The following is a 21,486-nucleotide window of genomic DNA, read 5'->3' on the forward strand; positions in this document are numbered from 1 at the left end:
TGATTGGCCGCTGTACCTTGTGCAGTAGATTGGCGAAAACCCCAGATAGACGTGTAAATGGGGGTTTGCGACGATCTTCTGCCGAAGTTATCCTGGCCAATCTGGAGAATCCCTAAGGGAATTCACAGTTAAAATGTTTGAGTAGATCCTAATGCTACTTAATCTTGTTGAAAATCTGGTAGGTATAAAAGTAATTAACAGAACATTCGTACTAAAATCATCATATTATATAAATAAACAATCATTTGATTTTGTATTTCATGCTGAAAGTTGTATAAGATTTTGTAACATTTACCAACTTCTGTGTCTCTTCCTCAGAGAGCTTTGTACAAATGTACGACTCTGGTCATTTTTGAACATGTTGATATGTTCCCTGCTGCAACCTGGTGACCCAAATTCAGAATCATTTGTCACTGATACAAAAGCGGAGGGCGGTTCTGCGAAAACATTTTCAGAGTCTCTTTTTGTATTTCGGGCCTGACGCACAAACTGCCCTCTCTGTTTAAAATGCTCTCTCACATGCGCCAGATATTTTAGCTCAACATTACTTTCTTTCTTGAAACAAACTCTATAACAAGTTGGAAAGAAATGGTAGCATATAATGCCGTAGCTTGATGCTAAAATTGCAACTGATTCAATCGCTGGGAAATACTTGTCAGTTTTTATGTTAATGTACATGACAACAAACAAAATCCATACAATTAAGTAAACGAGCATGCTAAATGTGATAAATTTTGCCTCATTATACATTTCTGGAACCTTCCTACCCTTAAAAGCAAGAATGAAGCAGACACATGCAAGAAAAGCGATGTATCCTAACATTATACCAAATGCTACATGGGAACCCTCATCACATAACAGCAAAATGATTTTGGGGATGCTTCTATTTTGCACAAGTTTTGGAGTATTCAAAGATAACCATGTTGAACAAATGATCACTTGAATTCCTGTGGTAACAATTATAATGGGTACTGGTTTATAGAGAAGCCTTAAATTTTTACGGATAATCGGATTAAAACTAAATGCCAGGATGATCCGAAAAGATTTCACCAAAATACAGGAAACACACAAAGTAAAAGTTATACCAAAAAGTGGTTGTCGGATTTTACAAATGTAATCAAACGGTTCTCCAATAAACAACACAACACTGACAAAACTGAGTAACAGTGAGAACAGCATTATGTAACACATCCAACCTCCAGCAGCTTTCACAGCTGGTGTACCCAGATGTTTTGTGAACAATATGATTATTATACATATTATAAGTCCTCCTAAGGTGGCAAGTGTGATTAACACAACAGAAAGAGCATCTCTCCATTGAAGAAACTCTATAGTTTTCTTCTGGCACATTGAACTTCCTTCCTCAGACCAGTGGTTTTCTGAGCATGGCATACATTCATTGGAATCTGCAGAGGCAAAAAAAACAATGTTTAGCCAATGGAAATGCACAAAACAATGCACTGGAATTCTTGCTTAACATATACCTCTATCTCCTGAGGAAAGTTTCTGAAAATGTCTTCTTGTTTCCCAAAGGTAAATTAAACAAAACTCCAGAACATCTCTTAAACTTTATATATTATTATGTGGCGGTACCACCGGTTGTCCCTTACATTGAGATATACATAATTCCCTTTAACTTACCTTACTGTATGTATCTGTTACTATACTCAGGCTTCTCTCCTGTACCCTGCGTGATGACGTCACGCCGTCCATCACGTGACTCCTCAACGGCAGGAAGAACGTGATGACGTCATGACGTCAGAGCTTGGAACCTTCTGGCAGTAGAGCTCGGAACCTGCTAGCAGTTGAGCTCGGAACCTGCTAGCAGTTGAGCTCGGAACCTGCTGGCAGTTGAGCTCGGAAACTTCTAGTCAGTCCTCGTGGCATCCCCGCTGGGGAAAGACCTACAGCACGGTGCTCCTACAGTCAGCCATCTTATCTGCTACCTTACCTGTTGTACTTAACCAGTTCCTGTAAATAAACAACTTATTTATAGTTCGTCGAAGTCGAAGTCGATTATTTAGTGGCGATGCACACAAATCGCTACATTGGTGACCCAATGACGTGAGTACGGGAGCTCATCAATTCCAACACTACAATTGGTGAACCCGTATCCGTGAACGATTTTCACGGTAGCAACGCGCGCCTGAACCTCGTCTTCCCACAAGACGACCGCCGCACAACCGATGAACAACCACGGAACAGCAACCGCCTAACACCGATTCCTCCAAAGGCGACCCCGTCTTTGCGAACGTATTCGCAAGGTAAGCGGAGCCTGGAGCAGATCCCGTTTGACACGGACAAAACTCAACCGGACCCCGTTTTTTTGTGAGCAATTTTCACAAAAGAAGCACGCCATGGAAGCACCAGCTGTTTTGCTGTTGCTGCCGCAATCCAGGGAGCCACAGTCTCCCTCGTGCTTTATAAAGGTAGAAGCCCCGTTCGACGAGAACATCGATGCGGCGCCGACTACGCACTTGCTTACGGTCCCCGTATTCGTCTTTCCTACCGCCACATGGATCGTCCGCCTCTACGTCCAAAGCAACAGCAAGTATACATCTCTCCAAGCGCGGGGTACAGCATGTTCGGGCCCACAAAATCAGAGCACGCCCTGCGGGGATACCACGAGGACTCACCCCCACAAAACACGAGGACGCACTCCTCGCGCACGAGGACCCATCCCTTGTGAACCACGAGGACCTATCCCTCGTGAAAAATGACGACTCCTTCTCCGCCGACGACGCACCAGCCCTTCAGCCTGCTGGTTGTGTTACCTACTACACGATTTGGCGTGAACAAAAAGCGTGCCGCCCTCCCAGCTGTGTTCTCCTAAATTCACAACAGTTACAAGTGTTGCCGCCCTCCAGGCAGAGTTGACCCCTCCTGAAAGCAACAACAACCTGGAACGTTGCCGCCCTTTCTCCAGTTTTCCCTTTAACAAACGCAAACCTCTACTGATGCTGCACACATCGAGGACAGGTCCAATGGGCATCCTGCGGCCGCGATCAGCCACGTGAAAGTTGCTGGCCTCACCGATCACTGATCAACGCAGCAACTCTTCACCCTCCATTGTGTTATTGTCGTAGCACTATGGCACGCACTGTTCCGTGCGTTCCAGCCTCCTGAAGGCTTCGCTCACCTGTCGGCGAGCTCACCGACCTCGCCTGTCAAGTCCTTCTGGCTCGCTCGTTTGGCATTCCTGCAAAGTTCGTCGGAACAAGGACTTGTTTCAACATCAACGGAGACATCGCCCGCGTCCGCCCAACCTGCCCGTCACTCTGACAAGGCCTGCTGTTTCGCACGTCTCCACGGTCCTTCGCCTGACGGATACGTTTTATTCGCCACGACGCGCGTAAGGATCCGCTCACGAGCAGCATCTTTAGACCTCGCCTACCAAGTCGAGACAGCACGACCGTCGTGACCACCAGCTCGTCAGACCATCTCATCCTTGGACTTTCGTTAAAGCGAATTCTGGGGGGGGCCTATGTGGCGGTACCACCGGTTGTCCCTTACATTGAGATACATAATTCCCTTTAACTTACCTTACTGTATGTATCTGTTACTATACTCAGGCTTCTCTCCTGTACTCTGCATGATGACGCCACGCCATCCATCACGTGACTCCTCAACGGCAGGAAGAACGTGATGACGTCATGACATCAGAGCTTGGAACCTTCCGGCAGTTGAGCTCGGAACCTGCTGGCAGTTGAGCTCGGAAACTTCTAGTCAGTCCTCGTGGCGTCCCCGCTGGGGAAAGACCTACACCATGGTGCTCCTACAGTCAGCCATCTTACCTGCTATCTTACCTGTTGTATTTAACCAGTTCCTGTAAATAAACAACATTTATAGTTCGTCGAAGTCGAACTTGATTATTTAGTGGCGATGCACACGAATCGCTATAATTATATACATCCTTATATGTTTACTCGGCAAGATATTCCACTGCCCTGGCAGCACACAAACAATTTTGCTCCATATCGTATCTCTATGTGTACTTTACTTTAAAACCATGAATCCCATTTTTAGCTCGATATTCAGCCTATAGAAAGGTTCTTTGCAACTCCTGAAAGAATGTAGGAGATACAGAAATTAAAAAAAATAAATTTAAAATTATAATAATAAAGACAATAGGGTAAAAGGTGATTAATCTAATAGTTAACAAATATATCTGTAAAAACAAATAGTTATTTTGTTGGCTTTATTTTAGAAAGTAGTGAGCATGTATTGAAGAGACAATTAATGGAAGAGGTTTATTACACAACCTGAATTCCTTGTAATCACAATATTATTCCTTGAGTGTTATCCCATACACAGAATTTATTGAAAACCAGGCCACTTATTTTGTCTATAGTTTCCATAGAAATTATATATTTTGAGCCAGTGGATACTCTATTTTGCCACGCCTGTCAGATGGCATGCTGCACTATTGATTCCTACCATTCTTTGTAGAGTAGTATCCTGATGGACAGAATCCACACTTATAACAGCAAGGGTTTACAGGTATTGTGTTCTTCCTTTCTCCAGGTTTGCAGGTTCGTGAGCAATTAGATGATACAGCCTATGTGAAATACAACATGAAAACAACGTGAAAGAAAGGCACTCGGGATATTTTTGATGTGAATTAATATTACTACCAGCTTAGCTTATGTTGTTTTTGGAGTTAATTAGATGTAAAGCATTACTATTAAGATAAGACAAACTCTGAGGCTGCGAATTTAATTCTGGAAGCGGGATGGGGGTGGGTCAGCAGGCTTCCGGGTTCCGGTCCCGCCCCCAGCTGCCTCCGCTCTGCAGACATGATTTTCCCTTGATTGGGCTTGTTAAGCCCACCCTTACCCACCAATTAACAGGAAGCGGGTCTGATGATGTCATTTGATGATGCGTCATCTGCCGGTTTCCTTAAAGGGACCACATCCACATGGAGTTTGACAGTTGTCTTGTCAGTGTTTGACAGCATTGAGGTGCTGCAAACACTGACAATCATTGCACAAAGGTGAATTCTTGCACCCAGGCTCTCCAATGACTCCCTCCATATGCTTATGGAGGGAGTCACAGTACGCAGGGAGGTTCTCTTCCCTTCCAAGGGCGGAAGAGACCTCCCCAGGACACCAACTTACCTTGAACCTCCACCTAACCCTCTCTGTCTATTTTATCACTTCCCCATCTCACTAGCCACCCCTCATATTCACCCTCATCATACTGCAAGCATACCAACTAACAACACACAAAGGTAGGCACTTGAGAGGTTTAACCAATGTCCATGTGAAGTTTCTGGTAATGTGATGTCATACAGTGTAATATCTTTTTCCAAAAGTGCCCCTTATTGGACAGATCTGAGTGCACATTAAGAAGTGCCTTACTGAGTTCCAGTGATTGTTCAGTCATAACTCCACCCCCCCCCCCATTATAGTGATGTGTGTGCATGGAATGGCTTGGACATTAAAGGGATGCTTCACAGTGCTGGTGTGGGATGGTGTAAACCTGGTGCATCATGTGGCAGCCAGGGTTTACAGCATCAAGTGAAGAAAATCCGGCCATGGTGATGCCATTGCTGGTCTTCCGGCCAGCAATTTTGTCAGGGGCTGATGCCCTGTGTCCAGTGCAGCATCAGGTGGGTGAGGAGGAGGTTGGCGCTCCTGGTACTGGTGCTGCTGTTGTGGTTGGTTGTGGTGCTGCCGCGGCTGCTCTTCCTCCGAATTTGACGACCAGGATGAGAGGATGTAAATGGTTCCCATCCCGTTGCTATAGATTTCAGGTAAGGCAAGAAGCTTGCAAACGCACAATCGATGTGGCCTAAGATTATTCCAATCAGGTCACACTGCAGATGGTTGTCAGCTTGAACATTCACAAGGTCAGTAGAGTTGCAAAATCTTATCCCAAACCTCCAATAACAAAGTTGTTGCATTTGAAGGTCAGCCATGTTACAGAAGCACTTTTAAAGTGCTGCACCAATGACTACAAATCATGTCCTCGAGAAACTCGTCTCCTTGCAGCTGGCCTGTTTCTGACAAGATAGGAAACAGGAGCCAGAAGCACGAAAATGAGAAACCACTATCAAAATAGGATTAGCAAGGCAGTTAGCAGGCTCGAGGGACCAAGTGGCTTATTCCTGCTCCTATTTCTTATGTTAACTGCCTTAACTGCCTGTCCCACCGGTTGGAGTCGGGTCAGTTTGGGAGCGGCTGACCTGACACTCACGAAAATCGCGTGGGGGTGGGATGGAGGCGGGTTGGGTGTCTGAAGCCATTTTTTCTGATTTTCACTGCTCACCCACCTCCACACCCACCTCCTCAGGGCTATTAAAATCGAGCCTATAATTTCTGCATTTTTTGATACATGTTTTCACATGTTCCAGTCTGTTTAGCTATTGTTTTTGTAGATATGACCTTTTTTTGCAACATATTTTGCACTAATTTACTGTGAGCATTCAGGCTGTGATCCAGTTATGCTTAATTTTACTAACTTATATACAATGTGTACAGAAACTACCTGCTGCAAGTACTTAATATGGTCAGTGTGGCCTTACACAGAACTTTTGATACAACAGTGTAAGATTCGAAATTTTCAGCAATAATCACGCAAGAAAACCGGATAAAATAAGACTGTTTATTGACCAAAGTAAGCTTGCACAGAAAAACCTTTGATAAAAGGGCATACAAAATGGCCGCCGGGCCTCGTGATCAGTTTTCTGGACCATTTTATTTCTCTTACTGCAAGCCAGACAGGCTTGTGGATTGAAGACAGTCAGCCCGCGAAAGCCAATATCTGGGAACCGAAACTCAGGGAAACAGCATACATATTCAATGGATTCTAAGTACAGGATGGGGCCCATCAAGATATGGGCGGACAATGCAAAAACACTTATACCCATTTATTGTACAAAGGAGAAACCGTTTAACAGCCATCAAGGAAAATCTCCGGACCGATCAATATGCGAACCGAGTCGCGATGACAATGTAAAAGACATTAAAAGACATTATCGGCCAGGAAGGCCAGTTAAGTTATCACCGGCTCCCGTTACAAGACAAAGCGCCCCTGCAGAGATTTCTGCCCGCCAAAATTAATACAAAGACAGGACTATGATTTGGCGGGAGGTAAGACTGTCCCAAAAGAGTATAACTATGGATTGAAAGTCCATCTAAGTTACTTCGTACTTCACTTCACTTCAGACTTCTACTTCTTCAAGAACTTCTTCTACAAGGAACGAAGGATGGACGATGCCAGAATCGGCGCCTCTTCCACCTCGGTAGATTCGGAATCGATGAAGACGTTTCGTCTTTTTAAAGACGCTTCGGACGGACAATTTCGGTGAAAAGACAACGTGGTGTTCAGCCAGACAAGGCTCGGCCACGACGAGAAGACGACGAGGGTGGCCCGGGTACTGGGGTCGGGAGATCATCGACGACCCAGGCCGAAGGAGAAGAAACCCTCTGGAAAACCGACGATCCAGGCCGGAGAGATTTCTCCCATTTGCATGCAGTTCTTCAACAGCCTGTAGCTGATCTTCAACCTTGATGAGCGCTCATCGAGGCTGTGTCCACCCCACCGCCTCGAGGGAGAGAGAATATCGACTGCGCCAGAAGTTTCCAAATACACGTGACGACGGAAAGCGGTGCCAAAAGGCTGCGAACCTCTTTTTTCACGATTTTGAGAGTGGTGAGCATGATCCCAAGTTCCCCAGGTCGAAACTTAGTTTAGGTATAGGGGAGGGAGTTAAGGGTAATCGTAATGTGTTTTCTCTTTTACGATGTGCCATGTGTTCCCCATTTCCATAGAGTCAAGTTCATAAATTTGTGCATGATTGTAGTTATTTTAATCTGTGCCTATGACATGTATTTTGTAATGCTTCAAACTGTTTAAAAATAAAAGCATCCATTTCGTGCTATTCAACCTGGTCTATTGAGTCCTTTCTCTGCACTACTGTTCTCTGCATCTAAGTCCAAGGTCTAGAACCGTAGGGGGAGTGGGTCAAACCACTCAAGGGTAATTATTGCACGAAGCCTGGCAGGAGACCAGAACGAGCAAGAGAAATCCCCTACAGAAATGGCGACCGCGGCAGGACCTTGGCAGCAGGAAAGTAGTGTGTTAGATCAAGGTCTGAATAAACGAAATGTGATGGATGAAAGAATAGCAGATTATGTTTTTGGAAAAGTCAACCTCACAAAACAATGGATATCTGACCTATTAAGAGATAGGCGCCCGCTAGACGCAGCCATCAAGTGGACAGCGGGTAAAGAGCATAAGAAATCTGTAGAAAAGGCGGTCTGGCTGATGTGCTACAAGAAGCAAGTCCAGCTTTTGGACCAGGTCGTTGCAGCACAGACAGCCCAGATCAAAGGGTTGCTTACAGACGTAGAGGAAAAAGTTGCGGGAGGTCAAAAACTGATTGAATCGCTTAACGCGCTGAATCAGGAACGCCACTCCATAATTCGCTGCCACGAAACCCGGGTAGAGTATATAAAATGTCAGGTCATTGAGGCCAAGGCCAGTGAAGGTAGAATGAGAGACAGGTGTTTCCGTCTAGCCAAGCAAATAGAGGCCCAAGAGGAAAAACTTCTGGGAGCCAGAGCAGCATATAAGATGGCCATGGAGGATAGATCTGAGAGCGCCGACCACAGCGCTTGCCGCAGGGAGCAAGAGGACCTGAGAATGGCCCTAGCCAAGGCAAACGGGTTGGTGTGTCTCATAAATCCACCAGCGAGCCAGCTATTGCTAGCCAAGGAATCCAAAAGACTGATTCCACAAGAGATAGTTCGGGAACCAACCCCCGAACCCTCTGCGCCTCCTGCTTATGATGAGTCTTGGACTCCGGGGAAGGAGACGGAGACGGTAGAGGAAGAGATTCCGGAGGTAGAGCAACACCAGATAGTAGAGTCAGGGCCGGCGCCGATGTGTCCAACCAGACACCGGAGGCTCGGTCTGAATGAAGAAAATGGCGATGATGGACCCCTTGAGAGTCAGATCGTAATGCCCCATAGCGCACGACAGCTAAGAGAAATGATAAGTCACATCCCAAAACTCTCCGAGTCAGGAGATCCCGCCGTGCATTTCAGGGACGTGGAGCAGACCGCAGCAGTCAATGACTGCGACGGGGTTGAACAGTCTAAAATGCCGCTGTTCTCCCTGGACAGTTCGCTCCTCCAGTGTCTCCCTGACGAGAGCAAGAGAGGGCACAGGGACTATGAGTTGCTACGGGATGAGATCCTGGAAATTATGGGAGAGGGGGATGGAACTCCGTTCCTCCGTTTAGAAAAGACAGTGCAGCTAGAGGGAGAACCCCCACGGGTTTTCGCCGGAAGGTTGTGGCCCGTGTATCGGCGCAGCTGCCCGGGAGGACCGGAATGGGACGCGCTAAATAATGAACAAAGGGCTCATTGGCTTCGGTGCCTGGTAGCAGGTTGCTTGCCAGTAGTGAGGGAGCAGGCCAAAGCATGGTTTGACCCCACTAATGCCCGCTCCATGGAGGAACTAGTACTGGATCAGCTCACGATCAGTTACAGGAACAACAAGGGTAAGAAAACGCCTGTTGTAAAAGGAAAGGTGCATGAGGTGAGGCCCGCAGCTTCTGCTAAAAAGGAATGGCATCAGGAGGGAAATCGCCCTCCCCAAGCCAACAGCAGTTGTTACGGGTGTGGGAAGGAGGGTCATTGGCGCAAGGACTGTAGAAATCTATGGAAGGATAAGAGAGAGAGAGCGTTCGCCGCAGCCCAAGCCCGAGCCATAGCCCAAGTCCTAGCCCACAGACAGATCGTTACCCCAGCACCAGCACAAGCACAAGCCCAGACCGCTGCCCCAGCACCAGTCCAGAACCCAACCGTAGCCCCTGCCCCAACCACAGGGGGTGGCGTGGTTGTGGATCCCGCTGCGATCGAGTCAGTCTTGGAGACTATGCGGTCTCTGATGACCTGGCAGGGGAAGGTAGCGGTCGCCAACAGCCCTATCGCTCCCGAGACCCCAACCGAAACACCTAAATGACTGACACCTGCGCAGCCCGTCTACTTGTGTCCGCTCCGCTATGACGCCTGGAGAAGACCTGTGGTGGAGATGGAGGTGGAAAGACAAAAGGGTAGTTACCTGTTGGATACGGGAGCTTCATGTACCGTGATCCACACAGATAAACCTTTCGCCTCACCTCTGTCCGCCCAGGCTCCATACTCAGTAGCGGGTTTCACAGGCAGAGAACAGGCTGGCGCGTACTCCCTCCCGCTCTCCATTCAGTTGGGGGCACTCCACACCACATGGACGTGCATCCTGTTGAAGCGGAATGAGGGGGGTGGAAAAGGCATCCTCGGGGCTGATTTCTTGGTGGAACACGGGATCCTCATGGACCTGAGAAATCACTGTCTCTGGGGAGCCGAGAGCGGTTTAGGTAAGGTAGTCGTAATCCCAGGGAAGGAAGAAAAGGGGGCCCTGTGCACCATGAAGCCGTCAGGAGGTTACGATCTCGAGCTCATGGTAGCGAACGTCCCAACGGACTTGCAGGCGTGTGTGTCGGAAAATCTGACCGCGTTTGCCACCCACAAGCACGACTGTGGGAGAGTCACTGGGTTTGAAGTCAGCGTAGACGGGGACCCCATGATCCGACCCCAAAAGCAGTATAATTTCCCCAAGGAGGCAGAACCCGACATGGAGACAGCAATATCTTCATTGGTGCAGCAGGGCGTATTGAGAACAATAGCCACTCACGTGAACTCCCCATTATGGCCGGTAAAGAAGCTGGACAATTCGTGGAGAGCCACGGTGGACTACAGAGTCCTCAATAGTAACATCCCAGCCTGCGCGCCCACGGTAGCAGCAGTTGCAGACCTAATAGGGAGTATTCCAGCATCGGCGACCACGTTCACGGTGCTGGACATCTCGAACGGTTTCTGGTCCATTCCGCTGCGGCGGGAGGATCAGTACAAGTTTGCCTTTACTTTCAAAGGGCAACAGTACACTTGGAACTGCTTACCACAGGGCTTTCACAACAGCCCCAGCATTTTCCATCAGTGCATGGCGGGGAGTTTAAAGGAGTTTAGCCAGCCCAACCAGATAGTACAGTATGTGGACGACCTACTCCTGTTCACGGACACAAGGGAGGAGCACGGCCCACTATTAGCCGAATTGTTGGAACTGTTAGAAAGGAAGGGTTTCAAAGTAAACCCGAAGAAAGCCCAGATCGGCCAGCAGGAAGTCAAATTCCTGGGTCTGGCCATCCGCGCTGGGGAAAGAGCCATAGATAAGGCCAGAAGGGAATCAATACAAGATCTGCCGATCCCCAACACAGTAACGGGTGTAAGGTCCTTTTTGGGATTGACCGGGTACTGCAGAGATTTCATCGAGGACTATGCTGCCACAGCAGCCCCGCTACTTCGACTCTTACACAAGGGAGTCGAGTGGTCTTGGGATGAGGGGTGCCAGGCAGCATTCGAGAAGTTGAAAAGAGATCTGCAGACCGCGCCAGCCCTAGGGGCCATAGATGGGGGAGAGGAGTTCTTCTTGGAGGTAGCCGCTAGTGGGGACAGCCTGAGCGCAGTGTTGCTCCAGGAGCGGCACGGCAAGCTGAGACCAGTAGTTTATTCCTCCAGGGTGCTCACGGATGTAGAGAGGAGTTTCTCCAATTGCGAACGGCATCTCCTGGCCACGCATTGGGCTGTGAACAGATCAGTGATCTTCACAGGAACCTCTCCCATCACGCTCCTCACCCATCACACCCCCACAAAGATGCTTCTGGATGGAAGGATTAAGGATGGGACCGTAAGCAGCGCTTGGATTGCGCGCTGGACCCTCCTCCTTTCCCAGATGGATCTCAAAGTTAAAGGCCTCTGCGCGCCAAGGCTCGCAGCCAACATGGCATATCCCGGAACAGCCCATCGGTGTTCCGTAGAAGGGGTATGGGAGGTCAACATAGGTTTACGGGCCGGGATACACCCCACAGGCCGCGAAATCTACATAGACGGTTCTAGCACTGTATCTGCTGGCGAACGACTCACAGGGTGTGGAGTTTATGACCCTGCGGCAAACATTGCCCTGGCAATTAAGCTCCCCAGCACTATGAGCGCACAGCAGGCTGAACTGTCCGCGGTGGCGTACGTGGTTACCCACACCGAAATTTTCCCAACCCCATACACGATTTGCTCAGACAGCACGTTCACATGCAATTCGTGCACAGAATACCTCGCCATCTGGTCCCGACGCGGATATACCTCCGCGGACGGGCGGCCTTTAACAGTTAAGCCCTTGCTGGAAAAGATCCTAGCAGCTGTGGGTGAGGAAGGGGAGGTGTTCATCCATAAGGTGAAGGCTCATTCCACCACAGAACCCCGCAGTCAGGGCAACCAGCAGGCGGATGCGCTAGCCAGGGAGGGTGCCCGCAACGGCATTCTCTGGGACCCCTATGAACCCGGACCCGTGGCGGCGATCCAAGGCAGGGAGGGAATTCCAGGGAACACAGGGGTGACACTGCCCCCAGACCTAAAGACCGTCCAAACCCTGGATCCCGCCCTGAAAACAGTCCTAAAAGCCATCACAGAAGGCAAGCAGGTAGAGGGTCCGTACAGTACGGCAGCCCTCACAGTCAAAGAAGGCATGCTGTTCCGAGAGGAGCAGTGGGTTGTGCCGCAGCAGTACCGGAGGGAATTCCTGCAACTGGCCCACGAGGGTCCAGGAGCAGGACACCCCGGGCCTGAGGTCACCTGGCAACGGGTAGAGCAGGCGGGATGGTGGCCGGGACTTCGGGACGATGTCCGCGAGTTCTGCACAAGCTGTCTTGTGTGCGCTGCAAACAACCCAGACCCCCACAAAAGGAAGGTGCCCATGGGGCACATCAGGAGGGTAGAGGGACCATGGCAGTCGATTCAGGTCGACTACATAGGGCCCCTGCCCGCCGCCCAGGGAGGCTATAAGTACTGCCTTGTCCTGGTAGATGTGTTCACCAAATGGGTAGAAGCTTTCCCGTGCAGAACAGCTACGGCACTGGGTACTGCTAAGATCTTGATTCGGGAAGTGTTCTCACGGTGGGGACTCCCCCGTTTTGTAGAGTCCGACCAAGGGAGTCAGTTCACCGGTCAAGTAATGCAGAACGCCCTCATGCTCTTGGGCATTGAGGGGAAGTGGCACGTAGCATACAATCCCCAGTCATCCGGGATTGTTGAGCGCATGAATCGGACCCTCAAGGAAAAGCTGAGGAAAGAGACAATGGGCTCGCCCCAGAAATGGGCGGAGGTCCTGCCTTTAGTCCTCATGGGGATCCGAGCCAGCCAGTCCAAAAGTACGGGGTATTCCCCGCACGAATTAATGACTGGGAGGATCATGCGAACACCCACCCATGTACTAGCCCCGGTGCTCACTGAGGGCCAGCTCCGAGAGGTGAAACGAGACAAATTCGTCCAAACCCTTTTGGAGCGCCTGAAACAGATTTATGGGCAGGCGGCGGGGAACATGGGAAGACAGCACCAGGGAAATAGACTGTTACTGGAACCTCGTAAACAACAAGAGTGGGTAGTCGGAGGCCAGGTCATGGTCCGAAACTACGCCAGGGTAGGGAGTTTTGAACCATTGTACATGGGGCCTTACAGCATTGTAGACAAGGCCAGCCCCATGGTTTATGCAGTGAAGGTGCCCCGACGTACCAAATGGTTTCACATTAACCAGTGTAAACTGTTTAAACCGGGTGCACATGGGCCATCAAAGGGGACCAGGTCTGAAAACAAAGATCCTCAGCCTGTAACAGAGTCACAGACTACACAGGCTGGAACAGTAGCTTGCGTGAAGGGAGAGGCCATCCCATTGGAGTGGGAGGTCTCCCCTTTTGAATGGGATTCGGACGAGGAAGAGCCCGAACAGCTCGACCTCGCCTTAGACCCAATCACGGAGGGGGAAGAGTCAGAGGACGACGATCCCGCCCTCGACTTAAGCTTGGGGGAGGTAGGGAATGGGGGCGGAGACTCACTACCTGTAGGGACAGGTGAGGTGGAGTCGGAAGCCACAAATCCCGACCCCGGGGGGGCGGAGCCTGAGGGAGGGGAGCTGGAGCCGGCAGCTGTGGAGGAACCACAGGCTGTGACGGTGAAAGTCCCGACCCCCGGTCCATCAGCCCCGGGAGCCCAACCCAAAGCAGCCCCTCGTAGGTCGGCTCGAGCACCCCAGCCCAGAAAGTTTTGGCCAGATTCTCCCCATTTTTCCCAGCCACGGTTTAGAGCAGCCCCAGGAAGGCATGGTTCCCGTTCAACAGCGACAGGCTGCGGGAGATCAAAGCCGAAGGCCAGTGCAGCCCCACCGCAGGGTGTGGTGCGCGACAGCCCTCACAGGGATTAGGCAAGCCGCCCCGCGGAGGGCGGCGCTGTACATAAGTTAAGTTAGGTAATTATGGTGATAGTTTAAGGAATATATATAGTATACGGTGTTAAGGAATGTTAAGAGTACAATTTTGAAGTCTGCCCGGTATGTGTGTTTGTTTGGGAGCGGGGTCCAGGAACCCGCGCGTCCATTTAATTAGGCCAGCACCTATTGGGAGCCCGGCTACATCATTTTATTGGTTACAGAAACCTGGGATATGATGAAAAAGATTCTCATCGTGTTCGTGGCGATCGGGTGCGGGTGGACCTACCGAGGCCGCACCAAGGACGTCATCATCTTCGGGTGTTCCGGGGACACGGCCCCCATCGCAACGGATGGGACAGGGGAGCGAGAGGTTGAGGAAACCGCCACCTACTTCCACCAAGGGAGATGGCCAGGTTGGCTGGGAACGAATTCCACGGAATACTCCAGCAATTTCGGTTTTGCCTACCAAGAGACTTCGTTAACGTGCCCTCGGGTGAGGATCCTTGCACCCAGAGTCAGCGTTACCGTGGGAAAGAGGATTTGTCTGGTGTGCAATGGGAACGTACCACTAAGGCGATGGTGGTGGCTGCGAAAGCTGGGAAAGGACATGAGAAACTCTACGGTCGAGTGGGAGCGACTGGGTAATAATACCCATCGGACTATTACGGGGACTCACGGACAATTACGTGTGTGTTGGGACAAATGGTGGGAACCAGATGAAGGAATATATGTCTGTATGTGGGGTTCGAGACACGTTTGCCCCAAGGGCGTATCCATCTTCTTCCAGAGGCAGTGGCAGGATGAAGGAAAGGGGATGAGATGGGATGTCAGCACTCGAGCGTGCGGAGCCCCATACTCCCCTATTCCGGTAAACGCCACTGAACTCATCACCCGCCCACGCAAGCCCCTGCCCACGCTTCCGGTAGCACTAGCCCAGAAAGAAGGGTGCCCAACCACCACCAAGGGACCCGGGAACGGTTTAGTATTGGTACCCACCGGTCAGGTGCTGTACCAAGGGGTACACTACGCGGTGGCCTCCGTGATTTTAAATCTCACTGAGGTACGATTGCCGGAGTGGTGTCCCAAAGAAACGGAACAATTATACCAGGTCCTGTTAACCCGAATGTTTAGACAGTTACGAATTTGACTTTGCCAACATTGACAAAGACAAATTATACACCACACCACCAGAAGTTTTGGATCGAGTTGGGAGGCAAAGAAGGGGTACAGTAAATGACATATTCACTGCTTTTAATACCGGGACATCTGTCGTCAACGCTCTAGATAACGTGGAGCTGCAGACACAGATCAACGGTTTAAAAGCCCAGTTAAGGAACATACTGACAGACGAAAATAAGGTAGTGGGTTCTGAGTTACATGAGGACCAGGCCATGACACTACACTTTAAGGAAATAATAGCTGAGCTGGAGAAACACGCGAGAACGGTAAATGCGCTCATTAAGGAGGATCGGAATGCGTCCGATCAAACTGCGCAAAACGAGGCCTGTGTGCTATACGGGGCGTGGTTACTGGGCGAGGGCCGCAGTAATCTTGAGGATTTAAAACAGGGTTTGGTCCCGTCCTGGATCAGCAACAAGCACTTGCAAGCGCTCCACCCTTTTGAGAATGCATTAAGCCCGTGCCAGCTCAGACTAGCTGCAGAAGCGTACCCAGTCCCAGTGGACTGCGGACGTTCGAATCATACTATCATGGGAATAGTGGTAAGAATGCTGGTGTTGGGTCCCGCAGCAAAGCCCGCCCCGGTATACAGGGTAGAGAACATTGGAGTCATTCAGGGGGGCGCACACATTCGTTACGCAGTGGTCCCGCCTTACGTCATCAGATGGGAGCGTACGATGACAGGCACCGACCTCTCGGGATGTCGGAGCCGGGGAGCACACATCATCCTGTGTCCCCAGCACTTGAATGCCTTTTTGAAACTACAGTGCGGGTTCAGAACCGCTAGCGCGAAGCCGATAAATTGCACCATGGAGGCAATGGCAGAGGACCATGTGCCCCCGCAGGTAGCATATATCGGGGGTGGGACATACTGCGTCACCACTGCAGCGCCTCACTACCGCTACGGACAACACGAGTGGTGTTCGATCGGTGATAGCAGTTTCTGTTTCAAACCCAGGGCCGAGGTTCAAGTGGCACAACAACGAATTGTTCCCATTCCTGCACCCTCCACCGTTCACCTCACTGTCAAGGAGAATTTCACAGACTTGCAACGATTTGTCGCGCATTTTGGTTATGTCATTCCCCCTCTTCCCGAGCATCTCACTAAGATTTTAAAGGCCGTTATAGTTTCACAGAAACATTTTTACACACTGGCGCAGAAGACTTTAGAGATAGGAAAAGACATATTGGACATAACCATCCCACCATGGTGGGACTTGTTCACTAACATAGAGGTCCCGGCCTGGATTAGAATAGCATCCCACATCCTAGTAGTGTGTCAGGTTTTAATTGTGATATTTTTGCTCTTCGTGCATTGCAAAAGAGGCAAACGCCTCCAGAGGCACGAGAACACAGGAGAATGGAGAGAACGCTATGTGCGAATGGGGGAAGAAGACACCCCACTTTAAGCTGCTAGTATTGAAGGTTAAGCATCCCTCCATTTTTAGATTTTGGCCATTTGCGTGTTTTTGTTTTGGGTTTTAAGGAAATGAATATTGTTATGTTATTAGCCGTTCTTAAGTTTTTTGGATTAATAAAAGGTGTATGCAGATGGTGCAAGGGGGCATCAACCCCTGCACATCTGACAGATGAATGTGTTATAGTTTAAGATATGCTGTCTATGATTGTCCAAATGTGCAAAAGGTAATTTTCGTTTTCTTCGGAAATGGGAACTGCATGTGTCGTGAGGGTCATAGATAGTTAAGTGCCAGGAATGTTTGGATGTGGGGAATCAGGGAAAATTTGCTCACCAAGGATTATTGATACTTTAAGCAAGCTATCAGTATCACAGGGGGGCCTGTAAGATTCGAAATTTTCAGCAATAATCACGCAAGAAAACCGGATAAAATAAGACTGTTTATTGACCAAAGTAAGCTTGCACAGAAAAACCTTTGATAAAAGGGCATACAAAATGGTCGCCGGGCCTCGTGATCAGTTTCCTGGACCATTTTATTTCTGTTACTGCAAGCCAGACAGGCTTGTGGATTGAAGACAGTAAGCCCGCGAAAGCCAGTATCTGGGAACCGAAACTCAGGGAAACAGCATACATATTCAATGGATTCTAAGTACAGGATGGGGCCCATCAAGATATGGGCGGACAATGCAAAAACACTTATACCCATTTATTGTACAAAGGAGAAACCGTTTAACAGCCATCAAGGAAAATCTCCGGACCGATCAATATGCGAACCGAGTCGCGATGACAATGTAAAAGACATTAAAAGACATTATCGGCCAGGAAGGCCAGTTAAGTTATCACCGGCTCCCGTTACAAGACAAAGCGCCCCTGCAGAGATTTCTGCCCGCCAAAATTAATACAAAGACAGGACTATGATTTGGCGGGAGATAAGACTGTCCCAAAAGAGTATAACTATGGATTGAAAGTCCATCTAAGTTACTTCGTACTTCACTTCACTTCAGACTTCTACTTCTTCAAGAACTTTTTCTACAAGGAACGAAGGACGGACGATGCCAGAATCGGCGCCTCTTCCACCTCGGTAGATTCGGAATCGATGAAGACGTTTCGTCTTTTTAAAGACGCTTCGGACGGACAATTTCAGTGAAAGGACAACGTGGTCGGTGTTCAGCCAGACAAGGCTCGGCCACGACGAGAAGACGACGAGGGTGGCCCGGGTACTGGGGTCGGGAGATCATCGATGACCCAGGCCGAAGGAGAAGAAACCCTCTGGAAAACCGACGATCCAGGCCGGAGAGATTTCTCCCATTTGCATGCAGTTCTTCAACAGCCTGTAGCTGATCTTCAACCTTGACGAGCGCTCATCGAGGCTGTGTCCACCCCACCGCCTCGAGGGAGAGAGAATATCGACTGCGCCAGAAGTTTCCAAATCCACGTGACGACGGAAAGCGGTGCCAAAAGGCTGCGAACCCCTTTTTTCGCGATTTTGAGAGTGGTGAGCATGATCCCAAGTTCCCCAGGTCGAAACTTAGTTTAGGTATAGGGGAGGGAGTTAAGGGTAATCGTAATGTGTTTTCCCTTTTACGATGTGCCGTGTGTTCCCCATTTCCATAGAGTCAAGTTCATAAATTTGTGCATGATTGTAGTTATTTTAATCTGTGCCTATGACATGTATTTTGTAATGCTTCAAACTGTTTAAAAATGAAAGCATCCATTTCGTGCTATTCAACCTGGTCTATTGAGTCCTTTCTCTGCACTACTGTTCTCTGCATCTAAGTCCAAGGTCTAGAACCGTAGGGGGAGTGGGTCGAACCACTCAAGGGTAATTATTGTACGAAGCCTGGCAGGAGACCAGAACGAGCAAGAGAAACCCCCTACAACAGGACAACAGGACCTACTAAAAGCTTATATTAAGGAAATGAACACCAAAAAGGATAAAAGAGCACTGAGCAGAGCACACTAGAATGAAATTTTGACAAAGCACCATCATTGTAGGCTGAAGAACTTTTTTGAAATATGTAATGTTAGCCTTTAACCTGCAGAGAGGCATAAACAACTGGTCACAGAATTGGTAAAAGAGTTCTTTGTTAAACAAATATTGTAAAATTAAAAGGTAAATAAAGTAATAACTAGGACATTTATCACAGCTCTGTCTAGCATTTCAGCATTGCTTAAGTAGTGATAGGATATTTTACTGATTTACTTCATCAAAACCTCTGATAATTTTGAACAACTCTATTAGATCAACTTAATCAGCATTGTTCTAATTTTTTCTATTTTTCTATTTTCTATTTTTTTAGTTTATCCTCATAACTAATACATTCATCCCTGGTGTCATCTTAGTGAATTACTTCTGCACCTTCTCCATGTCTTTGAATATCCTTCCTAAATTACTTGCTTTTCTGCATCAAATGTTGGGGTGTCATGGACTGCCTTAAATATCTGGTTGTTGAAAGGCTCAAGTGATGACAGAAAAGAAGCAAGAGAAAAGCATCAGCAATGGCTTGACAATGTGCCTCTATTACTGCTGATTTCCAACCTGAAATGCCATGGGTGGATGAATGAATGAGTGAAAATGACGGAAAATGACACTATTGCCCATAAACTGGCTGATGCTTCCTGGAACTCGGATGGAAGGGAGAGGGGATTAGGGAGAGATCCAGCATTATGGATATATGCCCAACTTTCTGATTGGATTATGACTACTGGAAGACATGAGTAAATGTGTAAATTAACACAAGGGAAACAATAACTTAGAGATGACATGAGCAGCCATTTTGCAACTCAGCTCTCAGGATGCCAAATTTCAAGATTTTAAGAAGCCCTTGCCACCAGTAATGGTGAATACTGTAAATATTTACTGGCCCATTATAGGCTCTGCATGTGCTAGTATACTAAGACCAATAACTTTGTAGCCAAGATGCATTTAATGCCATAATTGTTATTCACGTTCATTCCTCAATATTTTATATTGCAAAAATAATCTTCAATTAATGTGGAAAAAAAGTGTTTTAACATAAATTGACTGTTTTGGTTTACCTAAGGAGTGAGCTAACTGAAGTAAGCATAACAGCATTGCTAAATTGTGACATTCATCTGTATTTGAAAACCGTTTAAAATATAAGATATAAAAGCACTGCAATAAAACTGCAATAAATCAATCAACAAGTAAAAAAATATACAGATTAAATCACCTGGGTGTTGTTAAAGAACGTGTTATCAATGGATGTTATTCTCTTGCTCTCCACATCATAGTTAGCAACTATAATAAATTTAACGGTTCCATTCACCATCTCCCAGTTGGTTAGGTCATACCCATTTGAGGAATCTCCAGAGTGGCGAAAGTAAAAGTAGCTATTCTTCTCAGAGAAGTTAACTTTCTTCAGTTCATTGAGCAGCTGTGAATGAAGTGCTTTTAAAATAACTAAATTTTTACAGCAAATTATTAAACACAACGCCAGAGTGTGATTCATACAACTATGAGACGTGTTAATGAGAGCATTTAAAGACAGTATAATTTCCAGCATTTTCTGTTTTTATTTCAGATTTCCAGCAACTGCAGTATTTTGCTTTTGTATTAGAGTATAATATCCATGTCTTACTTCATAGATTTTCAGGAAATAGATCCCATTATTATTCATTCTTCTGGTTATTTGCTCTTTATTTTTTATTTATTTGTTTTTTTACTCTCCCTCTTTAGGTCCATTTGCTTTTCCCTCCAACCAAAAAGGCAAATACCAGTACTGTTCCTGAGATCGCCTCGGAGCTGCACTACAGTGGAATTTGTTGATTCACTTTCCAAATTAATTTTGTTTGCTCATCTTTCTCCTGGTAGCTGACTCAGGTTGATAACTGACATAGGGAATAGCAAGGCTCAATGCATTTTCAACCACTATGTGAAACACAACAGCAGCGAATCGACATAAGGCGCCACTGACCTGCTCACATTTCTCACCATTTATCTTTCTTAATGATAAAGAAACCCAGTGGGGTTGCATACTGCTCTGTGGTGAGAGAAAGGACAGGCATAAGACCCATTGTGATTTCCATAACAGTATTTCATGGACAAGAAGACAGAGTCCAAGTAGACGGGATCTTGGTCTTTATAAATACAGGCATTGAGTACAAAAGCAAAGAAGTTATACTTCATTAATCACTGGTTCGGCCTCAGTTGAAGTATTGTGTCCAATTTTGGACACCCCACTTTAGGAAGGATGACAAGGCCTTAGAGAGGGTGCAGAGGAGATTTACTAGAATGGTAACACAGATGAAGGGCTTCAGTTATGTGGAGAGACTAAAGAAGCTGGGATTGGTCTTTTTAGAGCAGGGAAGGTTAAGAAGAGATTTCATTGAGGTGTTCACATTTTTTGAAGGGTTTTGATAGAGTAGGTGGGTAGTTTCCACTGGCAGGAGGGTTGATAACCAGAGGACATAGATTTAAGATAATTGGCAAAAGAACCAGAGGGGAGATGAGGAGAATTTTTTTTTACGCAGTGAGTTGTTATGACCTGGAATGCACTGCTTGCTGGGTGGTGGAAGCAGATTCAATAGGAACTTTCAAAAGGGAATTGGATAATTACTTGAAAAGA

The 21,486-nt window shown here is 47.8% G+C and overlaps 1 protein-coding gene across 1 annotated transcript in view; it reads right to left on the reverse strand.

Moving 5' to 3' along the window:
- Nucleotides 1-291: 291 nt before the first annotated feature.
- LOC147112727 (G protein-coupled receptor family C group 6 member A-like) overlaps nt 292-21,486 on the reverse strand; it is a 36,547-nt gene continuing 15,352 nt past the window's right edge. The window contains exons 4-6 of the mRNA XM_085998212.1: nt 20,092-20,295; nt 4,438-4,558; nt 292-1,406 (exon numbers count right to left, since the gene is read on the reverse strand). Of these exons, the coding sequence (XP_085854338.1) occupies nt 292-1,406; nt 4,438-4,558; nt 20,092-20,295 (1,440 nt within the window). The remainder of the gene's footprint in view (nt 1,407-4,437; nt 4,559-20,091; nt 20,296-21,486) is intronic.

The sequence above is a fragment of the Somniosus microcephalus genome, chromosome 9 (genome assembly GCF_052327205.1).
Source record: "Somniosus microcephalus isolate GS21.2 chromosome 9, FLI_Smic_1.0, whole genome shotgun sequence".
In the NCBI taxonomy this organism is placed as follows: domain Eukaryota; kingdom Metazoa; phylum Chordata; class Chondrichthyes; order Squaliformes; family Somniosidae; genus Somniosus; species Somniosus microcephalus.